We start from the raw sequence: 16,736 nt of genomic DNA, 5'->3' as shown, positions 1-16,736 counted from the left end.
CGACCTCCTCTTAGGAAGGATTTATCGGGGGGGTGGGGGGGTGGGACACGACTTGGGCACGGTGGCGGGGATGCACTTCCATAAATCGAGAGGCAATAGCAGCAATAGGGGTGGGGGGCACGGAGCGTCCCCGCAGAACATCCCGCTCTGCAGAGAGCGCGAGTGTGGAAAATCCCCCGGCGGGGAGTGCGGACGCGTGTTCTTTGTAAATGAAGAACATAATTAACATTAAATTAAGGTAATACAAATGAAGACAACACAGCGCCTGACAGGATGAGTGTTTGGGGAGGCAGTAGAGAGAAGTGATTCATATTTTTAATTTACTGTACAAATAGACTAGCAGGGCTGGGGGGGGGAAAGGGCCAGCCGAGTGGAGTGGGGATTTCTTTTTTTTTTTCTCTTTTTTTTTTTTTTCTTTTTCCCACTGTTGTTTTGCTGTGCTTTAAGCACACAATGACTATTAAAGTCAACTGCCCATATAATAGGACATCTCCTACATGAGTGCTCTCCGAGAGGCAGCTTGCTGCAGCCATAAATCCCGGCAGTGCCATCTGCCGGCACGCACCCCACGCCCCGAGCGCCCCGGCACCGACCCGCTCCGCCCGTACAGGATCCTTCCTTCTCTTTCTATAGGGAAACACGCTTCAGTATATATTTATATTTTCCCAATAGCTCATCCTTTAAAGATACGTCTTTTGGAGAGGTTGGTCGGGGAGTGCTGGATCCAAGGAAACGTTATGGTTTAGAACGAAACAAATCTCTGCTCCCCTCTCTGCCCAAGTGCCCCTTCCCTCAGCACCGGGCACACCATGGGGAGGCACACGGTGAAGATCACCTCCATCTTTGCTTCCGCAAGCCTTACCAAGGTCATGAGCACCCTCATGGTATCAAAGTCACTTCTTTGTAACACCTCTGATTTTTTCAAAGCCTTCTCCTCAGCATCGCTGTGTCATCCTCATCCTCAGTCCCCTCTGAGCATGGCTGAACCCTTTTGGTGGGTATGGGCGGCACTGGAGCCCTCTACCTCCCCCATCCCATGAGTACTGTAGAACCACCAAATCGTTTGAGTTGGAAAGGACCCTTCAAAGCCGTCTGGTCCCACTCCCCTGCACTGATCAGGGACACCTACAGCTCCACCAGGTGCTCTGAGCCCGTCCAGCCTGACCTTGGGTGTTTCTGTGGCTGTGGGTGACTCCACCCACCACCTCCCTGGGCAACTTGTGCCCTGGCCCCAGCTTAGTGGGCAGTATTGGTGGTCAGTGGATGGTTGGACTCAACGATGTTAGAGGTCTTTTTTGACCTCAATTATTCTATCAGGCAACAGCAGGGCTCATGGGTCACACCGGCACGCAGGGGTCTAGGGGTCACTGCTTCCCATGGGAAGGGCACAGGGCATCTCCCAGGCTGCCCAGCACGCCGAGAGGGAGAGATAAATAAATACCAGAATAAATAAATACCAGTGGCAAAGAGGCCTGAAATGATGCTGTCGTTTGCTGGGAATGAGAGACACAAGTGTAATTTAGGTTTTGATATTATGAAAGTCTCGCTGCTCTAAAACAGCAGGGCACTCAGTGCCTCATTAATAAAGGATAAACTTGGAGTCTATTTACAATGCACTTTTTGGGGTTATTTACACTCCATTATACATATGTAATGCAGCACATATTTACCGCTCTGTTCTGCTGCCGAGAGCAGCCGAGTCGGGAGGGGGACGTGGAGGGTGCTGAGGGGCCGTGATCTCTGCTCCCATGGTGTTAGGACCAGGCACTAGTGATCCATATGGACCAGCCACTGTTCCCATGCGCATCATCACGCTCTGGGTTGACAAGACGTCCAGCGAGACCCACCATTGTCCCCTGCTCCCCTACCAGCACTACGTGCGGCTCAGGGCAGGCTGTGCCCCAAGCCCTCCCGGCTGCTCTCCATGGCCCCGTACCCACAGAGCCTCAGCATCCCCCTGCGGCGCAGTGGGGACAGGGGTTGGCAGGTGGTGAAGACATGGCTGATCTCCATGAAGGTCCTGTTCTTGGTCTCAGGGACGATGAGGTAGACATAGAGGGCCACCAGCAGGCAGACCCCGCAGAAAACCAAATAGGAAAAGGCACCGGTTGACATCTGGGGACAAGGAGAAAGCAGGCTTGGGGCAGCGGGTCTTGGCTCCTGGGGGAGTGGAGGGGTCATGCCCACCCCAGTGCCCAACTCAAGGCCATTACCTGCAGGAAAGGGAAGACGAAGCCGATGGTGAAGTTGCAGAGCCAATTGAGAGACCCCCCCAGGACGTAGGCAGCAGAGCGGTGGGACTGCGTGAAGAGCTCGGCCGTCATCAGGAAAGGGACACCAGCTGCGCGGGGATGGATGGGTCAGTGGCAGGGGACCGGGATGTCATGGCCCTTTGGGACAATGGGATGGGTACTGGACCAGGAAGCTTCAGCCCTGGTGCTGTGCCTGGGGTCCCAGTGCTGCAGATGGGGATGCCCAAGTCATCCTCGTGAGAGGTGCTCCAAGGAAGGAAATGAACAAGCAAACAGAGGTGATAATAACTCCGGGAGGAGTGGAGCCCCCCATGGACTCTTACTCACAGCTCGCCCAGAATAGAGATATGTATATTTTTGTTATAAAAGTCCTATTCATCATTGTTTGTGAACAATGAGCCATTAAAATCCTAATTAAAGATGTAATTACAGTGAATAAAGTCTGGGCTGAGGATGAATTATAGATCTGCTAAGGGCTCTGCTAATACATCAACTGGGTAAAGCAGTGCAGGTTCTGCGCCTCAGGTCTGGAGCACCCAGCTCCGTGCTGTCCCCCGGCCCCACCCCCGGCCCCACAGCCCCCAGACCCACCTGGCCCCATGCAGAACCCAGCGATGATGCCCACCACGCAGGCAACGGCGACGTAGCGCATCCAGGGCAGGGCAGTCTGTGGTGGGACATGGGGTGGTGGGACACCAGTACAGAGGAGACATGGGTGGTTTGGGGCAAAGCTGAGCCAGCTCAGGTAGAGCCCATCCCATCCGCTGGTATGTTGACAGTTGGACTTGGTGATCTCTGTGATCTTTTCCAGCCTTCATGATTCTATGCGTCTATGATTCATCCCTTCACCACCCAGCCCTCATTAAGGGTTGCCCAGGCTTGGAACCTCATGAAGGCACCCAAGGCCCATGGGATGGCAAAGTCCCAACCCTACCTGCAGCAGCAGGCAGCCGGTGATGCCCGCCAGGCAGGTGCCCATGGCACAGAACCCGGTGATGATGAGGGGCCGCCGGCCCAGCTTCTCGATGGTGAAGCACTGCCAGGGGAGAGCAGAAAGCAAGGGAACAATGGGGACCCCGCTATGGGGACGAGGGCACCCCTTGGGTCCAGGTCCAGATGCAGGCATGGGGTGCTCCTGGTGGCACCTCTCCATCCTCATTCAGATGTATGTCATAAAATTGAGCCTTCTCAACCCCATTTCCTGCCATCCCCTCTGCTCCCCAGCAGAGGGTGGCACAGATGATATATAGGGTCTATCTGCCACACGGCTCAGTGGTGCTGGGGCCAAGGTCTGTCTGTCTGTCCATCCCTCACTCACCCCAATCAGTCCCGCAACAACTTCAATGGCGCCGGTGCCCACGGTGACATATGGGATCTGGGATTCGGGGATCCCCGCGTTCTGGAAGATGGTGTTGGTGTAAAACCAGATCTGCCGGGGAGGGGACTCAGTGTGAGCAGGGGCACAGAGCTCTGTGTCCCTGCAGAATGCGGTTTCAGGACCAGGACTCACAGCATCGATCCCCGAGAGCTGCATGCCCACGTTCACCACCGCCACTGAGAGGGTCTGCCAGCGCACCGAGCGGTCCCGCAGCAGCTGCTGGACAGACACTGTCTGCACCGAGGAGAGGGACTGCTGCTCCTCCTTCATCTCCTCCAGCACCTCCTGCACGTCGGGTGTCCCCAGAAACCGGCGCAGCGCTGCGGGGGCAGGTGGGTGGGTGCTCATAGACATGGCACGGGGGACACGTGGGGCTGCACATCCCTGGGAGCCAACCCAACCGTGGTGATGTGTACCAGGGAAATGCTATCGGACAGTTGGGTGGGAGAGAAGGTCTGGGTCGTACAGGGTATGTGGGCTGTCAGGGTGGTGTGGGAGGATGCACACCCGCAGACAGTTCCACCCCAGGACAACCCTCACCCTCAGTGGCCCCACAGACGTCGTTCCTCTCTATCAGCAGGAACCGCGGGCTCTCGGGGAAGCAGTGCAGCAGCAGGAGCTGGAGGGAGGCAGGGATGGCCACCACCGCTAGGAACAGGGGCCAGTACCTGTCCTGAGAGGAGTGGAGATGGAGACATGTCATGGAAAGAGCAGCGCAGGGCCTGGCAGGGCAGGAGGGGTATGTCCCATCGAGGGGCATCCCACTGGGGGCATCCCGTTGGGTGATATCCCACTGGGGGACATCCCATCCCTCTCACCTGGCCCAGCAGCTCGGGCAGCCCCAGCACCTGCGCACAGAACACCCCCAGGCAGATGAAGATGCTGGGCAGAAGGCCAAGGAATCCCCGCAGGTTCTTGGGGGCAATTTCTCCCAGGTAGAGGGGCACCACACTGAGACAGATACCTGGGAGGCGGGGACAGCAGGACCCAGCCGTGGGCAGGGAGCGGGCCACACAGACAACGCCCGGACCCTCTCATGGTTAGGGTTAGGGTCTTCTCCACCCACCTGAGTGCAGCCCGGTGATGGCACGGCCGACGATCACCATCTCGGGGGCCGCCAGCTGCCGGCTGAAGGCCATGAGGCCACCAGCCAGGAGGACGAGCAGAGCGCTGCATCCCAGCATGCCATGCCTATGGGGCACACACAGCAGTGGGGCAGCCCCTATGGCCCCATCTGCCCCGTGCCACCCCCTTACCTGCCGTAGCGTGTCACCAGCGTCCCCACGAGCAAAGATCCACCCAGCCCGCCCAGAGCAAAGATGGAGATGGTCAGGGAGTAGAGGAGGGTGAGGGACCCAGGGGGCAGCCCGTGCCCATAGCGCTGGGACCACGTGGCGTTGTAGAAGGCCTTTATGTGCTGTGGGGCAGAGAGATGGGCACTGACTGGAGAGGAGAAAGGCGGGGGGCTAACAGCATCACAGCCAGCCCTGGGGCACAGCCTGAAGGAAGAGCCAGCATTTTGCTGTGGGGCAGGGGTAGGGGTCCCACCACCTCAGTGGAGGGATGCAGATCCCCGTGGGGCTGTGCCATCCCTTACCGCTGCCGGAGAGTTCACCACAGCCAGGTTGTAGCCATAGAGCATGGAAGAGCCAAAGGACACCAGGAGGGTGACGGAGAGCAGGGGGCAGGTGAGGCGCTGGGGGAGAGGAGGGCATTAAAAGAGCCCTGCCCCAGGCACAGACCCCAACCCCAGAGAGTCCCCCAGACCCAAACCCCAGCCTTGCGAACCTCATCTCTCCCCAAGCCCCCTCCCTGAGCCCAGTAGCCAGATCCATAGCACTCAGCAGCTCCCGGCTCACGCACACCAAATCCTCACTAAACCCACCAGGAATCCCGAGCCAGGAACTGTGGAGGGTGTTACACACCATGAGGCATGTGGGGAATGGAGATGGGACAGTCCCCCAGCCCAGCCCCCTGCCCACCCAACACTCACCCCACCGATGTCCCTGCTGGGCTGCGGGGTCCCCTTCTCGTCGGTCGGAGGATGAGGAGGAGGGGAGGAAAGCAGCCCCAGTGCCTGGCTCTTCCCTCCCATTTTGAGATGGAAGGAGGGAAGGGGAAGGGAAAGAAGGGAAGGCAGCCTGGGTGTTGTCCCCGGGGCTCATTGGAGGCTCCAGAGAGGGTGGAGGAGGAGTCCAGAGCCCTCCCCGCCTCAATGGGGCTCCTCGGGACTGGAGGCAGAGGGATGAAGGGGAGGCCCACATCTCCCAGCACCTCCATCAGCCCCCCACCACTACATGGGGCTGTGGGGAAGCTACAGCCCACCTGCTGTGATGGGGATAGGAGGGCTTGCGACCCACATGTCCCGATGAATGGGGGCATCTGCCCTTGTCGAGACCAGGGGAGGCAGAGCCCCAACCCCAGGGTGCAGCCCCCAGCCCCAGAGAGTATAGATGCGGCTCATGGCAGCTCAGAGGAATCCAATTTTGCTGCGGCCAGGAGCTGCCTCCCCTGCTGCTAATGAAGTGCCTTTAATTAGCAGCCTAATAGCAAGCTCTTAATTTGCCGAACAGCCAGTCGAAAGGATGGGGACCCCACTAAGCCAGGCTGGCAACAGCTCTGAAGGCTTAAAAGGGACAGGCCAGGCTGGCTGGCCCCACCGCGGGACAGGTCCCTCCACATGGGACTCCCTGAGCCCTGCTATGATGTTCCAAGGACAAGAGGCAACTCCGAGAGCCCCTGCGCCTCTCTCTGCCTCAGTTTCCCCATGTCTCCACTGGGGCATTGACCCGCACAGAGCTCTGGGGCTCTGGGGGCTCTGTTCCCAGTGCAGAAGGACAAGGATGCTGCCAGGGGTGCCTGGATTTAGGAGTAAGTCTGGGTTACTGTCGCTGATCCCCAGCAGCTGTCGGGAGAGCTTTGGCGGATGCGCGGGTGAGGGCCACATGGCAAGGAGGGATGGGGGCGAGGAGGAAGCCTGGGGTGACAATTAAGGGCCACTGGGGAGCTGGGTTAATTGGAGGCACACGATGTGATGGGGACAAGTGCTGGCGAGAAACCCTCGCTGCTCCGTGCTGGGAGGGAGCTCAGCGCTGCCACTTACCGATGGCCCCAGTCCTCCTCTCCTCCATGCAGGGGCTCCCTGGCCCTGTGTGCTCTGGGGGGAAAGCAGCAGCAAGACCCCAACCCGTCCCATTCCCTCCCACTGTCACCCCTGCAGGACCGCTCGCAGACAGCTCCTTATCTGGGTGCTCTCCCACTGCAGGAAGGCCATGTGCCTGCACAGGGCCCTTCCACGCCCAGGTTTTCCTCCTCCAATCCCAGCAGTCCCTGGCACAGCAGCCCCACTGCTGCTGTTTGCTCAGCAAACCTCCCCAGCAGCCACAAGGCTCCCACCAACCCGGTGCGTTCTGTGTAAGAACCCCATTAATTAGCCCAGCATGCTGACGCTGACCAATTTCCCTCTCCCCCCAAAACACCTTATTAAAGTGTGCATATAAAATTGGGGAAAAAAAAGAAAGAAAAAACGAAACCACCACCAGAAGATTTCATTTTAAAGCCGTGGGTTGATCAAACGCTGTTAATTTGGAGATATGGCAAACATTACTTCCCTCCTTCATTTGAAGTGGAAATAAGGCACACATTTTTAAAAGGAAAGGGTAATTAAGCACTGAATCTATTTAAGATAAGCTGCCTGGTACTCACTCTGCTCCTGCGGAAATTTACAATGGAGATTGCTTTTCTGTCTCAGAGAGGAGAGAGCTTCAGGTCCTGGGTTCCTGGATGTGAAGGCAGAGTTGCTGGGAAGAGTTCTCCAGCCCACTCCGATGGGTTGGAACTGGATGGTCTTTGGGCTCCCTTCCAGCCCGACCACTCTGTGATTCTCCCATTTTGGGGTCCCTTACAACCCAACCATTCTGTGATTCTCCCATTTTGGGGTTCCTTCCAGCCCGACCACTCTGTGATTCGACGACCCTTGTCTTTGGGCATCAAAGGGAAGGAGAGGAAGGGCTGGCTAGGGATAGAGCAGGATAGGAACAGCAGAGGATTAAGCAGTGTAAAGAGATGATGTACGTATTAAAAACCCAACCCTCGCCGAACAAAGCACCCGGCTGCTGGGAATGCTGTCACAAGGAGAGACGGGGATTGGAGGTGACAGGACTCCCAGCCCCGCAGAAAGCGGGAGGTTCGCAATCTCCATCCCCTGCTGGTTCCCAAGAATGGAGCCAGCAGGGAGAGTGGCAGCGGGCGCGCGGCGCGTGTTTGTTTTCTGCCCACCCTGGGAGCCGGGATCTTAAAACCGCAGTCGCCTTTGTTTCAAAAGGGGCTGTTAAGTAAAATGGGAAGATCTGAGGTTGCCATCCACAGAGCGTTTTTAAGAGGAAGGTATTCTGAGGCCAAGGGTGCTCGTGTTCGAATCGTCAGCGTTTCAGCATCCCCAGCCATCGTGTCGCATGGCGGTGCCGCGATATGTCAATTACTCACTCATTATTGAACAGCAGGATTCTGATTAGCTTATAAAACAAATTTGTGCTTCTCCTACCAGGATCTTGCAAGAATACCCAGAAAAGCACAAAGTCTTTATAGTTTAATAGGCAAGATGGTTGTGGCTTGATGCGTCACATCCACTCTGACTTACAGGGCAGACTCATTCGCCCCAGCTAGAGGCCATCAGCCATTCAATGGAGTTTGTTAATTAAAAAGTATACTGTGGTTTTAGGAAAAAGTGGCGGTGGTGTTTCTTTTTCCTCTCTTTCTGCCTTCCAGAGCATGGGCACGGGCCCTGGGAGCAGCCCCCAGGCAGGCGTTGGGGCAGGGAGGTTCGTGCTGTCCAAGTGCAGGGCACAGCCGGGACAGTCCAACACTGTCCTTCATCCCAAAAGGAAAACAGGAGAGGTTCACAGCTTAACCTTTGTACTTGTATTTAAGTTATTTTCTGAACAGTTAAAAAAAAAAAAAACAAACCACACTGTTACCATGACCCTAGCTCAAGTGAACATTAGTACATTAACTACACATCACCGTAACATAATCACAAAATTCAAAGCACTCATTACTTAAGAATCCAGATAACAAATATAGCAGACTAACAAACCGAAAACTCTGGAGAAGCCACGTCCTTTCCCCCCCCAGCCCTCAGTCTGAGCAGGGATGTAGCGCAGGACAACTTTTGGGGGGACCAGCCACTACAAAAGGGACCCATCCAGCAGTCGGTTGCCATACATTAAGGGCTCGTACATCCATGCACATCAGCATCCCTCTGATTTTCGGAGTATCAGTTTAACGTCACCGAGGATTAACCAGTGGTGACAACTCCTGTGGGATATCCACGGGACAAGCAGGGAAGCCCAGCGGTCTTTGGGAACAAGCACAAAGTCACGGGGAGAATTTTCTGACAAGACAAAGGATGATTTATTCTGGCTGTGTATCGAGGCTCACCATGGGAGAGAAGCTCTGGGAACGTGCCAGGAGTTAGGCTACAGCTCATTAAAAGACAGGAGTGAGGGGGAAAGGAGGGGAACCAAATCTCAGCCTCAGCAGGCAACCACCCCTCCCAGCCCACAGCTGGGGATGGGCAGAAGGAACGTGGCCCTGGGACCTGCCGCTTCTGTTTTGGTATTAAATGTGGGGACAAAGACCGTGGCCCTCATGCCAATCAGTCCCGTGGGATTTGCTGGCAGGAAGAAGGAGGGATTTCATATGGAGACCTCTCCAGGGACAGCTGGGTCTCCTGCTGTTCCCCTTCCTTCTGGGAAGCCGTTATTGCTCCTGGGGGAACAGCAGCAGGGCAAGGCTCAGCACGTCAGTGCATCATGCATGCCACTGGGAGACCCAGCCAAGTCCTTCTCTTGGTCACTGCAGTTCAGACCTCTCACCCTGTGCCCCCAGTGCAAGATAAAGGTGGGCACCAACGGACCCACCCATCGCTGCAGGCATTACTTGATGACCTCTTGGCACTTCTGATGTCCTCACAGTAACTTTCATCCTTGTGAGCCAAGTACACCAAATAACCCTGTTAGCAGTGCTGCCCCTATTCCTGCAGAGCTCCATCTCCATCCCCACACTTCCCTCCTAGTCTTTAGCCACACGGTCGTCTCCTCCTCTCCTCCCCCAAGCCTGCAGCAGGAAAGCTGGGGCTCCTCTCCTGCCATCTCTCACCACGGAGAGCTGCTAGTGCCGTGCCTCAGCACAAACACTGACTGCATCAGCCACAACAGTCAGACCTAAGGGTGCAAAAGGAAGGTGCTCTCAGAGCCCACGCTGGAGGCGTGCTGCCCCATCAGAGCCAGGATGCTGAGAAGTTGAGAGCCAAGCCTGGAGCCCTGCTCAGACTGAGGAAGGAGCGCGTGGCAGGGGCAGGGAACATACCTGGGGCAGAGGAACGCACATGGTAGTCTCCAGTTTTTTCAGTGTTGTTTAAAAAAAAAAAATTAAAAGAAAAAAGGATCCTTTGGAGCAGGAGCAGGTGGCAGGTTAGGTGGAGCATGGTGGTCCGAGTCAGCTTCCAGTTTAGGAACAAGTGTAAAGCATTTCAACGTTTCTGATGATCAGGCTTCTCAACTTGTCACCTGCATCCTTCCCTTCCAGTAGCGGACGTGTGTGTCCCTGAAGGTTAATGGGGAGGAGACAGCCGCACAAGTTCTCTCGCTGCAAATTCCTTCATGCCATTTTCTATTTGCATATTTTAAAGCAAGCTGAATGCCTCTGAGGATGAGAAATATTTGCAGCAAAACGGTGTCCTATTGCCAAAGGAGTCACAAGCAGGAGACGGTGTGGCTACAGGGATTGTCCCGCTCTGGATGTCCCACACCTGCAGTTCTTGGATCCCGCAGTCCAAGGGGAAGGCTATGCGAGCTCCCTGCTTGTGGGAGAAGTGATGATCTCTATGCAGCAGAGGTATTTCACTTCATTTCAAAGTGATGTGCAACACTTAAAGCCCACAGACACCTCGAGCCCCTTTTATCTCCTTTCCGCAGGGAGGTGCTAGCTCTTTTCATCATAAGCTCTGCAATTACTCCAACCTGGCTGAGGGATTACCCATTCAGTTCACACTGAAACCTCTCTCACAGCGACTCTTGCACTCTCACACACGCGCGCACGTATTCTAAGGGGGGAAGTTTGAAAAAGCCACTCTCCTCTGACTCTGGGAGATACACTTACCAGATTGCTCCTCCCCAGGTGCACAATGAACACCACCAAGTGCCAGCCTGTGGCAGCTTCAAGTTCAAGTTAGATCAGTTCACTTCAGTTTCCTCCCTAGCTATCAGAAAATGTGTACAACTCGGGAATGGGTTAAGAATCCTCACCCTCCTGCAGTTCTGTGCGAAGTACCCAAACACAGCCCCTTCTTGAAGGGGAGACACCGTTCCTATGTTTGCCAAAAAATGGAGTTCAGCTGTTGCTCACAAACTGTACCTTAAACAGCTCTAGGCAGCAGAGTTTGAACTACAGTACCACTTGAAATACCCAGCAGTGCTTAGAAGTTACAGCATAGCAGCGTGGTGCAGCAGGGCTATGACAACCACGGCAATCAGCAATGGTGTGCTCTCTGTGCCTGGCCAGCCAGTCTTCTGGTTCTCCCAGACTTTTGCAGCTAGTAAAATAAAACACACCTCTGCAGGCGTTACCCACAGAGACGCAACTAATATATTAGGAAGTTCTGCAGCCGTCAGAGGCTGGAGTAACAGATCACTGCTTTCTACAGTAATCTAAAAGTAAAAGACAGAGGATGTCCAGACAAGCTGAGGAAAGTGACTGTTAGATCCGAAGCCAAGGTTTATCCCCTACTGATACGTAACCATGCTGCAGACCTTGTAATAACTGAACTTAGATGAACTGTGTGCAAGTAGGATTAAGAATAAGACTCAGAACTTCAACTGAGAGAAGGCTGGGATGTAAACTTTGATGCTCTCTGCTCCCCTGTCAGTTTTGCTTTGGGACTGCAGTGTGCCTGATATGTGTAACTGCCTGAAATCCAGAGCAACCTTCTTAGACTCAAAAGTAGTGTCAAAATTAGTTGCAGATGAACTTATTATTGTGATCCAGAACATTGAGGACTCTGCAGAGGTAAGTCATACTGTCAGTGCTACCTGAGCAGAGTAGAGCTAACCCGTGAGACTCTTTTTACAGCAATAGTTCAAACAGAAAACAGGAGTGTCATCACATGCTCTGAGCTGCTCTTCTGAACTGATGCGGACTCCAGGCTCAATGAAAATACAGGAGCTGGGTGCTCAGCACTGCTGCTCATGCGCTTCAGGAACCACACCAGGTGCTCCCCAAGCATCTGCTTTCCATTCCTCCATACATCTGCTGCCATCTTGTCCGTCTTGGCTGTCGCCAAAACAATTTAAGCCCTCTGGGCTGCTCTTTGGGGGCCCCTGGCCCAGCTCCTTGCAAAACTTCATTGGTGGAAAAAGCACATCCCAAGCAATTAGAAACAACGCAACTGCTTCCCTAGCAAAGCGAAACTGATGAGAACAGCTGAATAAAATGTCCCATCCGCCAAGTTCCAAGTTTAAAGGGTGTTACAAAGCCTGCTTAAAGCCCTTCCAGCCCAAAGACAAAGGACCCTGATTTCCCACTGCAGGACTGGAGCACCTCGCCACTGAGGCAGTGGGGATTATTCAAGATGTGAACACAGTCTGGAATGGCCAGGGACCGATTTACACCCTTTCCTGATCCAGTTGCAGGCCCGCTGCAATTTCTTTCAGCTCTGTAAAAAGAGCCATGTCACACCAGACCTCTGTCTAGTTCAGAGACGTGCAGAATTGTTTCACACGTCCCTCCCCTCCAGGGCTATTTTTATCTTCTAAACAACAGCAATTTGCAAAAGGCTCAGCTAGAGAGCAAAGATCCAGCTCAGCTACCAGCAAAGGGACTAATCATCCTGTGTCCCTAAACCGCAATGCAGCATGCACACAGGTTAGAGAAGCACACACAGAGGCGATCCTATCCCTCCGTCCTAAGGGTTTCTAGCAAGGCCAGCCCCAGAAATGCTGCAGAACTGCTAACCTTACCGGCTGAGCTCACGGCCACCGCTACCCACCTGCCATCACCAGGGGACTGCGCCTTTGGATGGAAGGACAGGGGCATATCCAGCTCCCCTCCTCACCCCAGCCTCAAACCTCACCCAGCACAGGGAATGATTCCTAAGCCATCAGCAACACAGTGCCTTCAGGAAGAACAGCAGGGGTTAGATTGTCCTTTGCACAAACGATCCCTTTGTTAGTGAAATACTGCCCTCAGAAAACGCTGCACCGGGATGCGGGGAACTGGACATCAGCCCCAGTCCCTCATGCTTGGGACTTTGACAGAGGAGAGCTGAACTTTCCACTGAATAGCATTCCCCAGCCAAGCAGATGTTAAAGGAGACTACAATGCACATCCAGCTTTCAGAGGGATAGCAGAGCAGGCAGGAGAGAAAAGAGATGGATTTGGCTCATCGTAGTCAAATTTCAAGGGTCCTCTCTCCAAAAAAATAGTCAGAACAGCCAAAAGCTGCAGTGGGTGGGGGGGGGTGAGGTCTGGCTATGTAAGTGTTTCCATAACTCTTCTGAGCTGAATGCTTTTACAAAGGCCCAGCAATGGAGATGGATTTCAGTCGCAGAGTAGCAGCCTCCTCCCCACATGCCCTCCCACCCCAAGGTGACTCTCCCAGCAGGGTGCACTGTGGCTGTAAGTCTTCTGCTTAACAGCAAAGCAACACATTCTGGCAACACCTTAAATATATTCACAGGACATCTGTGACCGGGTTTGGAGGGAAACCAAACAGGGTAAAGGGAAGGGGAGTGAGCAGGAAAATGGGGATGAGGGAGGAAAGGGATGGGAAGGTTTAAAAATGTTAATAGTTCACGAAAGATAAAAGTCATCTTCTGATATAGCAGCACTTTAGCAGTCAGCCACGCTGAGTAGACCCTGTCTGAGATCAACCGCATGCCAACTTTGTTCCAGAAACAAGTCTGAGAGCCTCTCTCTTCAGCAAGTATTGGTTACGTGGATAGTTCTTTTGTCCTGGCATTGGCAGATAATTTAAATACTGCAGCTTAAATGAGTCCTGAGAACAAAAAACAGAAGAAACCAAACGAAACCCATTTGTACTAAGCCTTTTAATGATTGAAAAGAATGTCTTACTGATCAGAGTGTTTGAGAAAATCAAGGTAGCTGATGTGACAGCCCTGGTGCATCACTGCGTATTTACTCATCAAACAGGATATAAGATGTGCTCCAGAGCAGAGCATTTTCGTGGAAAAATGTCACTGTGAACACCCTCTGCAGAAGCCTGTCAGCTCATCTGCCTTTTTTCTCAAACAACTAACAGCAGTGGTACCCATCACAGTGGGCAATCATGCCATGCCACTCTGATCATAGACATCAAATCCACTCTGCAACTGATCCAAACTTAAGAAACACTATTTCCTCCCCACATTGTGCTGGCCAAGACAAAGGGGTAAGGTGACAAGCAAACCACTCAGCCTCTGACATGAGCAATTTACAGCCACGTTGTAGCAGAAAGGAGTGCTAGGCCCAGTCAGTAAATTATTTTGCACATTGATGCATCTCGATTTAATTTGCCTGGTCTTGTGCCTCAGTGCCTCCTCCCCTAGCCAAATGGTTCTTTTGAATCAGCTTGCTGCAGAGCGAGAAGAATGGTCACCACTTCAGCAGGAGGGAATAAAGCTGACGCCTCTTGGCAAAACACTCCTGCCTGGTGACAACTGCCCAGGGTCAGGCCATCTGCATCCCCTTGTTAGGCAGCAGCTGCTTTACTCGCTCTGCAGAAACCCTTCTTCCTTCTAGACAGCAGTAATAGCTGATTTAATTATTGATGATGATGGACAGTGGAGGAGTTCTTCAGGGGAACTCACAGGCACCACATGCCACAAATCCTAGGATAAAGACCTTCTTTTAAGGCAACAGAACCATTCCTGTCCTTTTACAGGATGTTGCAGTTACTGTCCAATCAAGATGAGAAATACAGATGAACCCAGCTAAGTATTCAAGCAGCATGCTCACATTACATCCAGTGTCATCTCTGAGATTATTTTTACCTGTGCGAGTGTGAGGTACAGTGTAGTGTTATTTATCTTGAGATGTAGGTGTATGTTCTGGACGGGGAACGAGTGGATTCTGCTTGGGCAGCTGGGTCATTCAGAAAATCCCAGATGAGGATGGTGTCATCGTGTGAGCTGCTGACAATCTGGAACTCGTCAAACTGAAGTCGAAAAACTCTTCCAGAATGCTCCTAAATGGAAGTGGAAGACACGGCATGTTAATTCACAAATCCTAGTATTATATTTATTTCTCAGTCAGTAAACCCCATATGACACATTGTCCATCCCATCACATCGCATAACTAAACCACCCTCGGTGAAACAAGTTTGCCATAACTGTGTTCTTGGCTCGCAAGGAATTTTACATTACATTTATCTTATTACTTCTTCGGTCCCTATTAATGCACTGTGCAGAACAAACCAAGCTCCCTCCACCATACAAGGCAGCCTTGTGAGGCTGATGGGAGCAATGCCTCCCTTGTTTGTTGGCTCCCTCCTGAAATTACGGCGTTCCCAGATGCAGTAGGTTACAGGAGGATTAGGATTTTGCACTCAAGGCTTGGCACCAATGCTACTGCTCAAGAGGGAAAAGCTTAATGCTGGAGGACACTAAGGAGCCTGTTGTAAAGTCCAGTGACACAGTAATAATTCCTCTTAAGCAGTTCTAAAAATATGAACTAGAAAGGGCATTCTTTATAGGCAGCTTGCATTCTGCTCTGAGGCTGAGTGGAAATGGCATGACGATTTGGCAAGAGTTCAGATCGTAATTAACAGGAGGTAACAGAAAGATCCTGAATATCACAAAGCAAACCCACTACGCTTTCCCCTTTGCGCCGGCTGCTTTCTCTTGGTGCTTACTGCCACAGGAGCAAGGAACAGCCTCCTCAGGAAGAAGGGAACTGACACCATGCAAGTGGGACAAGGCCCCTCTCTGCAATATACATTTCTCTGTGGTTCCCTGTGGCCTAGGGTCGGGAAAAAAAAAATGCTTCGAAGCATATTACAGCTTTTTCAAATATTTGGACAAAAGAGAATTGTTAGCTACTAAAAGGGAAGTCTGTGTCTTATGGCACAAGACTCTGAAAGTACAGCCTGGTTTGAAAGCGTGGAGAGAACAGAACAGCTGCCTTAAAGGGAGTCTCTGAAGCTCTAAATTAACCACACGCCCTCCAAAATCAGATTTTTTTTATTTTTATGACAATTTTTTTAGAAGCCCAATCATTGGGACCTTCCTGATCTTCTCACCAAATAAGAAATGTGTTTCCAGATTCTGTATTGTATCAGCGAAGTAAAGCAGTTCTTGCTAAAGAAGTATCACTACAATAGCCAGATCCACTGAGGGACCCTTAACAGAGGCACCAAGAGAGAAGTATTTCTACAAACTCCTTTGAAAAGCCCTTTTTTTTTATTTTTTCTCCCAGCCACTGTAGGCTAAGTAAGGCTGCCCTAGAAGTTCCAGGCACCCCCTCCCCAGCGCTGCTGCAGTGATGACAAGCAGGACGCACACTCTAAGCTGGGTCCACAGGGAGCTGGGCCCTACAGCTCGGAAGGAAAGTTGTGCTGTTTGCTTATTCTGTGCCTGGAAAGCTTCTGTGAAAGTCGTGTGGCCGCTGTTCCAGCTAACGGGAGGGACCTGGCATGCAGCGAGCATTTGTTATCTGTGCACTTTCCTCCTACTGTTTGAAAATTGAACACGAGCAGCGGGAGACTCACGATGTTCATTGTGCAGCCAGGTTTAATTTTGGAGGCCGAGAGATGAGAGGGAAAAAAAAAAACAACCATGGGTAAGCGGGTATAAGGACGCCCTGTTGTCATAAACATGAAAAACCCTAAAAGCACTACGACAGCCTCCTCTGCCCCTCCTCTTCTGGCCTCCTCCGTTGCTATCAAACAGGGATTTATGAGTATCCATGTGTTGAGATTCCTACAGTGTTTCCATCCCACCGCTTCTGATTTATAATACAATTAGTTGGGGCACTTTGGCTGTCCACTGCTGGAAAATGCAGAGGAAATCACACCGGTTAAATTAAGTCTACAGGTTACTAGGCATACATT

At 52.7% G+C, this 16,736-nt stretch overlaps 2 protein-coding genes across 9 annotated transcripts in view; both read right to left on the bottom strand.

Moving 5' to 3' along the window:
• LOC110399218 (solute carrier family 2, facilitated glucose transporter member 5-like) lies at positions 432-13,185 on the bottom strand. Its single transcript, XM_021397540.1, has 13 exons — positions 5,624-13,185; positions 5,228-5,326; positions 4,887-5,047; positions 4,697-4,821; positions 4,449-4,594; positions 4,171-4,303; positions 3,763-3,950; positions 3,571-3,681; positions 3,187-3,288; positions 2,844-2,919; positions 2,214-2,341; positions 1,937-2,115; positions 432-1,814 (listed from the first exon to the last, which is right to left on the bottom strand). Exons 1-13 carry the CDS (start codon positions 5,723-5,725, stop codon positions 1,667-1,669), a joined length of 1,698 nt encoding a protein of 565 aa, XP_021253215.1. The 5' UTR covers positions 5,726-13,185; the 3' UTR covers positions 432-1,666.
• Positions 13,341-16,736, bottom strand: part of BTRC (beta-transducin repeat containing E3 ubiquitin protein ligase) — a 108,911-nt gene continuing 105,515 nt past the window's right edge. For all 8 annotated transcript variants that reach the window (XM_021397532.1, XM_021397535.1, XM_021397534.1 and 5 more), the window contains 2 exons: positions 14,679-14,872; positions 13,341-13,684 (listed from right to left, as the gene is read on the bottom strand). In XM_021397532.1, the coding sequence (XP_021253207.1) occupies positions 14,711-14,872 (162 nt within the window). In that variant the 3' untranslated portion in view covers positions 13,341-13,684; positions 14,679-14,710. The remainder of the gene's footprint in view (positions 13,685-14,678; positions 14,873-16,736) is intronic.

This window comes from Numida meleagris, chromosome 5, assembly GCF_002078875.1.
Source record: "Numida meleagris isolate 19003 breed g44 Domestic line chromosome 5, NumMel1.0, whole genome shotgun sequence".
Classification (NCBI taxonomy): Eukaryota; Metazoa; Chordata; class Aves; order Galliformes; family Numididae; genus Numida; species Numida meleagris.
This window is presented reverse-complemented; position numbering and strand designations above follow the sequence as displayed.